Source organism: Saccostrea cucullata, unplaced genomic scaffold (genome assembly GCF_032062105.1).
Source record: "Saccostrea cucullata isolate Sc308-1 unplaced genomic scaffold, CSIRO_AGI_Scuc_v1 ctg6468, whole genome shotgun sequence".
Lineage (NCBI taxonomy): Eukaryota > Metazoa > Mollusca > Bivalvia > Ostreida > Ostreidae > Saccostrea > Saccostrea cuccullata.
In genome coordinates, this window is record NW_026928995.1 from 24,358 (window position 1) to 35,805 (window position 11,448).

General features: G+C 33.2%; 1 protein-coding gene and 1 long non-coding RNA gene across 2 annotated transcripts; one reads left to right on the forward strand and one right to left on the reverse strand.

Annotated features, from left to right (window-relative positions):
- The first annotated feature begins 2,806 nt into the window (after window positions 1-2,806).
- Window positions 2,807-5,333, forward strand: LOC134279533 (uncharacterized). Its single transcript, XM_062761942.1, has 5 exons — window positions 2,807-2,971; window positions 3,432-3,515; window positions 3,842-4,095; window positions 4,628-4,771; window positions 5,006-5,333. The coding sequence occupies exons 1-5, from the start codon at window positions 2,965-2,967 to the stop codon at window positions 5,147-5,149; spliced, it is 633 nt and encodes a 210-aa protein (XP_062617926.1). The 5' UTR covers window positions 2,807-2,964; the 3' UTR covers window positions 5,150-5,333.
- A 2,924-nt stretch (window positions 5,334-8,257) lies between these two features.
- On the reverse strand, window positions 8,258-10,738 carry LOC134279535 (uncharacterized). The gene is made up of 2 exons (XR_009994669.1): window positions 9,294-10,738; window positions 8,258-9,165 (listed from the first exon to the last, which is right to left on the reverse strand). It is a non-coding gene; the product is annotated as an uncharacterized LOC134279535 (long non-coding RNA).
- Window positions 10,739-11,448: the final 710 nt, after the last annotated feature.

Below are 11,448 nucleotides of genomic sequence, written 5' to 3' on the forward strand. Positions count from 1 at the left end.
ATTCTGGAAGCTTCGAAGCTATGGCTGTCTGATAAAGCAGGAGCGACAACAAACTTGTGGTTGCGTATCCCAATCGTTCTCCAGACTCCACTGGTATCAGAAATACCAAAGTGGGAAGCATGCTAAGAATACACAGTGGAATCATCAACAAGATCATATGGTACAGTGTACGCCGACCTATTTCAACTGAAACTGTAATTTGGTCAAAAAATGGGAGAGGCAATACGTAGGTGTGTGTATTTTTGATATCCCATAAGCCACTCATGGTATAAAACTGAAGCGAGACAGGTTCCTGTTGGGAAATAATTTTTAATGTAGTACCTCTTATACCCCAAGGTACAATCTCTAGTTGACATTTTTGCACATCAAATGGGTATGATCGAACATCTGAGAGACACTTAGCCTCAAACATATCTGCAACATACATAATAGCAGAACCTGTTGAGCTATAATGCACTGCCCCACTGTCAACGCCAAGTCTTCTAAAGCTTCCAAACGCATTTGATAAAATAAAATGCGGGATCCACACCTGAAATGACTTAAACGACGTTGAATTAATTACGTTATAAGGTGGTAATGAGGTTGACCATGACAATCTAGGATCTCTCCAAAAAACTGAAAGTAATCCTGTAAGAGACAGTTTTCCTTCTGCTTCTTTGAAATCGTTGATGCTTTTGATGTAGAAGTCATATCCAATAACAGTTTTCTCGGTTCCATTTGAAGTAGGGCGAACGTTGAAATTGTACCCTGTCAAAAGTTCTATTTGAAGATTCGATTCTACTTCCATATAGCTACACATTGTCACCCTCATGAAGGTAGACAGAGACAAACATCCGATCATAACGGCAAATTCTGTCATCTTTTGGGTTGAGATGCCAAAAAACCCATAAGGTGTTGTGGGCAATTGCTTCAGGAATCAATTTCTTTTAACGTCAGTGAACATACAATTAATTAGAATATGCCATGAGTGTTGCTGAAATTTTTAAAAATTACTTAAACTCTGCAACTTTTTATGATTGATGTAACTTTTGTTGTTAAATTACACATCTGTTTACCTTTTCTTTTAAAGTTCTTTCAGCAGTTTTAAAGATTAATTTAAAACTGATGAAAAAAATTAATTCATTCTTTATCTTTTAAATTAAACAAGACTTAATTGTTTGTTCTACGTACAGAAATAGTTTTATTGAAAACAGATATAGATCAAGCGTATTATTGATCGATAAGTACTCACGGACTTAAATTAGTTGCAACCTAATTTTCAAATTCATAAATGCAATACAGGTACTATTTCAGTGAACTAAACTTTTTTGTCATGATCAGTTGAAGACTTGTATTGGATCTCAAAGTATAATTACAACAGCTAGTGATCACATAACAGCAAATTATTTTCTGTTTTGATTTTTTACATGCACTTTCTAAAACGTTTTTGTTTATTGTTTTTAATTTAGTCAGAGTGGTCTCTCAGTCTCTCACTCAATATTTTTTTTCCAAACTACAATGTACTTCTATGATTTAGTCATTATTCATTTCTTTTTTTTTTTAAATACATACTTTACAATACTTTGCAAGTGTTGATTATTATATTATTTTCACCTTGGGTGCCAATTATAGTAGAAAACCAAATTTCTAAATCCTCTCTATATATTTTAAGCAGTACCATAATAGTTTTATGGAACAGTGTTGCTATTTTTGCTGGAAAACAGTGGTTGCCTATTAATTAAATGTTATCGATATTTTCAAACTTTGACGATCACCATGGTCACAGAAAGTTTGTTTTTCTCATGTCTTAGAAAAAAAAATGTTAGAAAATTTTCTGCGTTGCAGTGTACTTGGCATTTGACCGATTTTGAAATAATAATTTGGGCCGTTATTATATGGTTTATGAATTGAAATGACATGGCTTCGATAACTAGCATTTAATTGTCACTTATATACTTGATTCTGATCTCTGTACACATTATTTTCCAACTGTATCACAAACAATAACAAAATCTTCAATGAAATGCATTGTGTTGGTACAAATCAGAGTGCACAGGAGATGCGTCAAAACAGAATTGATTTTCAGACACAGTCTATCTAAGCAAAGAGGATAGTACATATACAAAACAAATCCTAAATGTCAAGTCACCAAGTCACCAAGTCACCAAGATTCAAAGTGAAGTCATATTATGTGGAGGAAAATAAATTAAGGTGGAGAAATCAGCAATGACAGGATAAGCGCTACTACGCTAGAAATCATACTGAAGTAGTACAGGTAGCCACTAAAAATAAGGGGGAATATTTACCAGATCAATATAAAAATAAGAGATGATCTGCATTTTCGAAAATTCTGGATTCATATTCCTTTTTTACATTGATGAGGCATTGACAATTTGATTTCATACAATTTGGCTCACCTGAGTCAAAGGTTTATGTGCGCCGTCTAATGTGTGTTTAAACCTTCGCGTTTTCAAACTCTTCCTAAAATCACTTTGTCAATTTCAATCAAAATTGCTACAAAGCATTCTTGGAACAAGAACGATTTGTGTGTGTTTAAAGGAAGTGTCGTGTTCCCTTTCAATGGGAGACAATTCAAATGAATGGGTATCATAGATACATATTGTATAAATTATTTTGTATATTTTATTCAAGCATCTAGTATCGTCAACACAGGACTACGTGTTCAATTACATCTTCATAAGATTGTTTACTTCACGACTTTGGGAGGTACTTGACTTATAATTTACTCATCTTAATGATAGTTAGCTATGACAAGTCTTATTTCCTATACATCCTTATAAATTTGTAAAGAGTTCATTCATTTTAGTAAACAATGAACCGATAAGACCTTGCCATTATGACTGTGACACAATGACGTTAATACAAAACCTGTGTAATACTTTGTAGATGGAGGAAATGCAATTAATACATGTAATATTACCCACTGAAACCTGAGTAATTGAGTATATATGATAGGTGGATGAAATGCAAGGTCTGTATTTTTTTTAAATAAATTAATATAATAATTATAAGTTCTTATATATTTAATTAAGTAAAATATGATCGCATAGGTTAAACTTTATACGAGGAGGAAGACATGAATATTTTTGAATTAAAGGTTAAAAATAATTTCACACATTTTTCCTGTATTTTGAAGTGACGAAAGCACTAGTCAGCATGTTCCTTCTCGTCTACAAAAATATGCAAAAAAAAAAATGTTAAGCGAAACGCTTAGAAAGTGTTACATGATTACATTGTATAAGCGATATTTTCTTGACGTTAATGAAATATTTAGTTCAAGTATAATTTACACAGAAAAACTGCTGTGTAAATTGTTAAATAATTTTACTTTTTCATAATATAATATACGTATACGCAAACATTCACAAATCAATATGTTGTAAAATCAACAATAAGATTTTTAAATTGGTGCACGTCTTGTTTAATAACAGACAACAGCAGATGTTCAACAGCATCCTCTTATCTGGAACCAATCTCGCATGATAAGCCACCAAGTGATCTTACAGAAATTACAGGTATATATATAAAAAATATTTATCAAAGTCATTTACAGCTATCTTTATTATCTAAACATGGTAAATCAAAACGAATAAAAGGGAAGAAAATCCAAATATAACTACAGTAAAACCTGTCGAATCTGACATACCCTGGGAGTCGTGGTGACATGGTGTCATATTGGTCATCAGTGTAAAAAAAAAAAAAACATGAAAAATTAGTAAAGTGGGAATGAAATTTAACATCGTAATTAACAGAGTGACGTTTACACATGTTTGACAGTTTTCACCGTACATTAATTTATTTTGAACATAGTAAATAAATAACTTCTTTATTCTAGTGCCAGCAGTGGCTGAAAATGCAACAAATCAATCTATTCTACAAAATCATAATGCTGCGGGCGTTAACAATCAGCCACCGATTACCACAATTACCTCGGAGATAGATCCCTATGACACCTTAGGGTATGAACCACGTCACAATTACTCAGTACTGAGGGAAAACGAGAGGTATGATGACTTACTGAATGGGATCCGGACAGGAACTGTGAAGTACGAGAGACTTGCAGACCGCATGTATTATAGCCTTCCTTATCAACAGGTATAGGATATAGCACTCATAAGAACCGTCAACTGAACTTTGTTATTTTGTTTCTTAAATGATTTCATTCTTTCAAATTGATAGTGGGAAATAATTTTCATGGCGCTTTTCTTCTTGGAATGAAGAAAACCATACATAAATTTATGTCCTGCATGAATTTTTTAAATTTCAAAGGATGGTACATGTACATGTATCGTGTGAAATTCACCAAATTATGAAATAAAATTCCAAGGAACCATCAATTAAGGTTATTGATACTCTGATAAGAGAGCAAACTCTTAATGACATAAACTCTATTGTTCCTTTAAAAATTTGATTAGTTGAAGCGTCTTTTTTGTCCAATTTAGCCCCGCAAGATATGCTGTAATTGTTTGTATTTTACTTATAAAATAAACATCTCTTTTGGAAAATCATAAAGGTTCAAGCAACATTTTATATGAATAGCAAAGGGTTTATGAGCCGTAAACAACGAAAATTGGCCCCCACCTCCACGCAAAATATAAGTAATTTTTCAACATTTTTATATTTATAGGTTAACGCGGTTTCTAATGGTAGTGGAAATCAATCCAATAAAACCAAGAGGGAAGTCTCCTTAGCTATCATGCTGTGCTGCTCCATTACAAGCCTTGTGCTTAATTGTCCTGTTGGTGTCTTCTCCGTTTGCTACGCTTATATGGTAAATTTCAAATTTAACTATCTTGCTAAGTAATTTGAAGAACTATTCAGTTATGTGCACTGCATATTATTTTTCAAATTAATAAACACTGCATATTTTGATTCCTATATTCTCATATTCATCTACAGGCATCGTCAATATGTTTTTATCTTTCAGCAAAGACTTTTAACTTTAACTGCTACAACTTTACAACCAATTTGCTGCAATATGTAAACTTTTTTCTTTATCTTATAGGCAAAAACAGAACGTTTTTATCCCATGAGAAGATATTACAAATGTATGTCTCTTGTCGTTAGTGCTGTAGCTATCTTTGGCTTTATCATCGCAATTACTACAACGATAGCTTTATTAATTAACAGCGCTAACAGAAATACGTAAACATTAACAAATGTATGTAAAATTGTACATCAGTAACAAAATTATTCGCTTAATTCACAACTTTGTATTTTCATTTGATATAGAAGTTGGAAGATTATAGCATTTTATGTTTATTTATTAACAGTACACAAATAATGTAGGTTGTAAAATCTATCACAATAGAGTTGTCCTTACATGTATTTTTAGTTCAATGCTGCCATAAAATTCACCATTCATACAAGATGTTTCCTAAGTAAATAAGTTAAAACACTACCTAAGTATCCAAATTATCAATTAATCATATGCATTTAAATATGTTTCAGGAAAAATGACTCATGTATAGATTGCCATTACGTAGTATAGCGTATACCTGGTACACCTTAAAGTGTAATTTACAGATGATGTTGAAATTTGTTAACAAGGAATAAACTTTACCAAAATATTTTTTTCTCTATTCAATCATCTGCAAAATCTGAGGCAAGTCTGGTAGTATGCATCCCTAGATGCATAATCCAAGCTAATTTGGTCGGCATGGGCTTGCCATTCGTGCAGCAAATGTAGATCTTATCCAAAATCTATAGCAAATAAGTATTTTCATTCCTACATTTATCACCAAAACCAAAAATCTATAACCTAGTCGGATCCAACATCCAAAATTAAGGTGTACATATTTACAAAATTGCTAACGCACCACTTATTAATTTTTATTTGTGATTTGAACATTTGCCGGATCGGTACTAGTGTATATGATATGCAATTATTTCCGAAGCAGTGGGATTGACAAATGTTTTGGTATCATGAAAAAACCCTTGAATGACACTCTTGTCCGAAAACCAATTTCCAGCTGTGCACTGCGCACCATTTTTGCACAGATATGAAATTCTTGATCACTCAAGGGGTCTGTGTGATTGCCACAGGAGTAGTCCCCCAATCAAATAAAAATCAAATAACAAGCAGTCATTGACCCTCATATCTCCTAGTAATCATCTGATACATTACTGTCCATACCAAATCCACTCCACTTCCGGTTGACCCAGTTTTGTGGAACAATTTTCAACTTAGGCCATCCTTAAAAAAATGTTTGTTTGGAATTGCCGCCTGGGGGTTTTCAGACCCAGGAGGGAGGGAGGGAATTTATTTTTTTTTCACAAATTGAAGCTATTTAATAGAAATTAAAATCGCAATGAACAGTGGTGATTTTCGTTAATTTTCCTCTTTCTTTTATTTGATTAATATCATTTTATCTAAAATATACACAGAACGGTATACTCGAGTATCAATCTTTCTTTGATGTTAGATTTGCTTATCTATAAAAAGTCAAATTTCAGCGTCAAACTTTTTTCTTTATTTTAAAAATCTTTTTAAAACAATTTCTTTACAAATCTTTTTAAAACAAGTTCATTAGTGTATTTCATTGCATTTCTCTTTGAAATTTAGCCCTTCATTAAGACAACCCTTACAAAGAGTGCGAACCACACAAAATTTCTTAAGAATAGTTGGGATGTTTTGTGGAAAAACGGGAGGGGGTGCTTGGTATGTTCTAGAGTGTTGGCCATGAATCAGTTTTAACATTAGGTTTCAAAGACTTATACCGACAGACAACATTTTTCCTTTTGTATTTGGGAATAAACATTTCTGACCCGTGTGATTTTTTAACTGGGAACTGAACGACGATATTTTTAATTTCAACATGACGGATTTATCCTATCAAGTTCAAAGGGCAATCTATTACAATAGCTCTTTCCAGGTATCGGTATATCATTTTTAATTTTTTATTCACCTTTTATTTTTATGAAGATGCATAAATGTTCTGGTCTTCAACGCTTGAATGTTTTCACATCCACTGATCCAACTTGGTCTGACATTTTGGCGGCTTTCATTTTTCAAATCACCACCTATATTCCCTATATCATAAATACTATGAAGAAAGCGTTTTATTGACCGGTGTTGTTAAATTTATGTGAGCTCAAATCCGACTTTAAAAAGCTATTTCGAAGAACGAACTAACTTGTAAAAAACGATGTCGGACATATAAGACGGTAAAAAAAATATTTCCTATATTTTGCCAATAAAATTTTTTGAGCGGGGGGTATTTCAATGAGGCGGGCGGCAATTCCAAACAAACTATAATTTTATTTTGGCCTTATTGTATGCTGCTAAGTTAATGTCTTGGATATCTATAGTAAACATTTTTATGTTTGATAATCTACTTGAAACACCCTTTTATCCGTGAAATTCATTAGCTTTTTATTGTTTTTATTTTTTACAGATTTTTCTAAAGGAACCCCTGCAGACGCAATACTGTCTGCTTTTGCACGCTCTTCTGACGTCAAACGCCGTATACGGTGTAACTTTTTTTCTGAGTTTTCAATTAGTACAAATGGAAAGAACACAAATACAAAGAAAAAATGAATTCTTTTTTCTAAAATGGAATAGACACGATTTTATTTTTTTGTATGAATTGGTCACACTTCAATTAACATTGTAGTAATTTATAAGGTTTGACATTAATATGCCTCATTTTTTGTAACATATTTATATATCCAATGCATCTTAAACAGATTTTTTAAAAGTAAAATATTAATTCTCTTAGGTGGTGCGTTAGCAATTTTGTCCAGTGTATATTAGATGTAACTTCTCTATACATTTGGTCATTATCCATATAAGTTACTATGGAAAGAATCTGCTCAGAAACACAGGTCTATGTCATCATACTGAAAACACAGGACATGGCGTAATAAGTTTTCAGAACATGTGCCTAATCCCTTTGTAATTAAATTACCATAAAATATGTTAAAATCAAACAGGACCGTTCCAGCATCCACAGCAAGTCCTGTAGTGGCCATTATTACATTTTTACCCGTGAAATACAATGATTTATTCATTGAATAAAAATGATATCCTGTCACAGTGTGAAAGGATATCAAAATGATACCCTGCCACAGTGTGACGAATATCAGAAGGGCGGGAAAACTCTCGATTTTCCTTCCCATAACGAAGATTGCTGTAAAAAAAAAAATCTTCCTTGACCTAATAATAAGATAGATGGAAATAAATAAACCATTCTGACAGCGAATAAAACTATCAAAAATTACCAAAAATATGTTGCTTCGCACTCGTGAAAATATCAACAAGAGGCCCAAGGGCCTTGAATCGCTCTTCTGATAAATTGTACAACCTATCACTTGTATTTGAAGCCTCTAACCCTAAGTACCCTAAAACCCAAGTTGCATCAACTGATAGAAAGTTTGATGATTCTTAGCCAATTAGGACTGAAGATATTTTAATAAAGCTATAAAAAAAAACATGAGTAGGTCACGGTGACCTACTTTAAGATTGAAGTTTTCTGAGGACTCAAGATGCATTAATAGACAAACTAAGATTGAAGATTCTAAGCCAATATGTATTTGAGATATTCAAAAGTAGGTCACCTTGACCTACTTTTTGGTCTACATTCTTGGAAAACCCAAGATGCATCAACTGACAAAGTTTGATGATTCTAAGCCAATAAGTACCAGAGAAAATTAAATATAACCATAAAATGTCGAAAGTAGGTTATCATGACCTACATTTTAGTCGACATTTTTCAGAGTCCCAAGATGCATCTGCTGACAAAGTTTGATAATTCTAAACCAATAAATACCTGAGATATTCAAAAGTAGGTCACCATGACCTACTTTTTGGTCGACATTCTCTGAAAACCCAAGAGGCATAAACTAACAAAGTTTGATGATTCTAAGCCAGTAAGTACCGGAGATACTTGAATATAGCCATAAAATGTCAAAAGTAGGTCATCGTGACCTACTTTATGGTCGACATTTTCCGAAAACCCAAGATGCATCAACTGACAAAGTTTGATGATTCTAAGCCAGTAAGTACCGGAGATACTTGAATATAGCCATAAAATGTCAAAAGTAGGTCATCGTGACCTACTTTATGGTCGACATTTTCCGAAAACCCAAGATGCATCAACTGACAAAGTTTGATGATTCTAAACCAATAAATACCTGATATATTCAAAAGTAGGTCACCATGACCTACTTATTGGTCGACATTCTCTGAAAACCCAAGAGGCATAAACTAACAAAGTTTGATGATTCTAAGCCAATAAGTACTGAAGATACTTAAATATAGTCATTAAATGTCAAAAGTATGTCATCGTGACCTACATTTTGGTTGACATTTATCAGAGGCCTAAGATGCATCTGCTGACCAAGTTTGATAATTCTAAACCAATAAATACCTGAGATATTCAAAAGTAGGTCACTGTGACCTACTTTTTGGTCGACATTATCTGAAAACCCAAGAGGCATAAACTAACAAAGTTTGATGATTCTAAGCCAATAAGTTCCAGAAATACATAAATATAGCCATTAAATGTCAAAAGTAGGTCACCGTGACCTACTTTTTGGTCGACATTCTCTGAAAACCCAAGATGCATCAACTAACAAAGTTTGATGATTCTAAGCCGATAAGTACTGGAGATACATAAATATAGCCATAACATATTGAAAGTAGGTCACCGTGACCTAATTTTTGGTCGTCACTCTCCGAAAACCCAAGATGCATCAACTCACAAAGTTTGATGATTCTAAGCCAATAAATACCTAAGATACTGAAATATAGCCATAAAATGTCGAAAGTAGGTCACGGTGACCTACATTTTGGTCGACATTTTTCAGAGTCCCAAGATGCATCAGCTGACCAAGTTTGATGATCGCTGGTCTGAAGGTAATCAAAATATGCCTTTTAAGCAATTTGAAAACATATGCCTGCAAAATTCTAAAAGTAGGTCACAGTGACCTACTTTTACTTAAATATGTTTTTAGGTCCCAAGATGCAGCAACTTACAAGATTTGATGATTCTAACCCTCTCAGTGTCTGAAATAATGGGATGAAATGTTTTAAAAAGGATAAGTCATAAAGTTCAAAAAGTAGGTCACGGTGACCTACTTTTAAGTTGACCTTGTTCAAGGACCCAAGATGCATCAACTGACAAAGTTTAATGATCATAGGCCTTAAAGTGTCCAAAATATGCATTCAAATCAATTTGAAAACAAATGCCTGCAAAATTAAAAAAGTAGGTCACTGTGACCTACTTTTGAGTTAAGATGATGTGAAGTTCTAAGATGCATCAACTTACAAGATTTGATGATCCTAGTCCTTATAGTAAGCAAAATATAGACATTTTCATTAATTGTAAATTTAGGTCAACTTTGAAGTGACCTTGAGACCACGCCCTTTGCCCCAGGGTCATGCCTTGAACAATTTTTAATCTTCAACATATCCTGATCCTTGTATGTAAGTTTGGTGAAAATCTGCCCGGTGGTTCTGGAGAAGAAGATTTTTTTGCAACCAGTACTTTTGGTTTTGTTTTCCTGATTATCTCCCCTTGTTTTAGGGTCCCAACCCTTATTTTAGTATAAATGGTAGCCCTTGGGCCAAGGATACCCTGTGACAAATTTGACACTGATTGGCCAAGGGGTTCTTGAGTTATGGCCCATATTCTAAAAAGTTAACGCACACCGCACACCGCACACCGCACGACGCACACCGCACAAATGGCCATAGCATTAGCTCTTTGAGCCTTTGGCTCAGAAGAGCTAAAAATCCTGTTCCACTCGTGAAATAAATTCCATATTCAACTACAAAACATTGAATATCCTCCATTTATTAGATGCCTCGACTATGAAAGTTGGGTCTCCCTAGGTTTTTAGTTATACTAGAATGATCAAGCTCTAAAACGTAGCCTGATCATTTATCCGATACATAAATCCATAGAATGTCCACTTTATATTCCCATCTATAATTCCTGTACGTCTGAGCAAAACAGGGCTTAAGTCTTGTCAAAAATTAACGTTTCCTCATTTAGATAATGTATATCAGTCTAAACTCTCAAGCAAGTCTTGTACATATATAGCTTTCATTATTTTGTTCTCAAACATGAGAGTATACACTTTATAGCTTTTTAATTTGTGTGAATCAAGCGCCCTCAAACGTTTCCATAATCAAAAGAATAGAGCTGTACCTGTTTTGTGATTTGTTGAATTTCGCTGTAACTTTTTGTTTACTGATAAAATGGAAAGGTGATCGATTAGAATTCCACACAAACCCAACTGTTATTTTTTTTTTATTAATGCAGAAGTATCACTTTATAATATATATATATACAATATATATATTACATGTATTAATAACCTTTTTCATACAAACAAAATTAATTATAAACGTCATATGACCTATCTTTTATTCTAACACACACTTAAACAAAGTCATTTCTGTGAGAAATCAAAAAATACTTTAGTTGGAAAAAAAAAAAG

What these genes read in the sequence shown, in the direction of transcription:
- LOC134279533 (XM_062761942.1), top strand. An exon ending in TGATCTTACAGAAATTACAG is followed by an intron (nt 3,516 to 3,841) that starts GTATATATATAA and finishes TTCTAGTGCCAG; the next exon opens with CAGTGGCTGAAAATGCAACA. An exon ending in ATAGCCTTCCTTATCAACAG is followed by an intron (nt 4,096 to 4,627) that starts GTATAGGATATA and finishes TTATATTTATAG; the next exon opens with GTTAACGCGGTTTCTAATGG.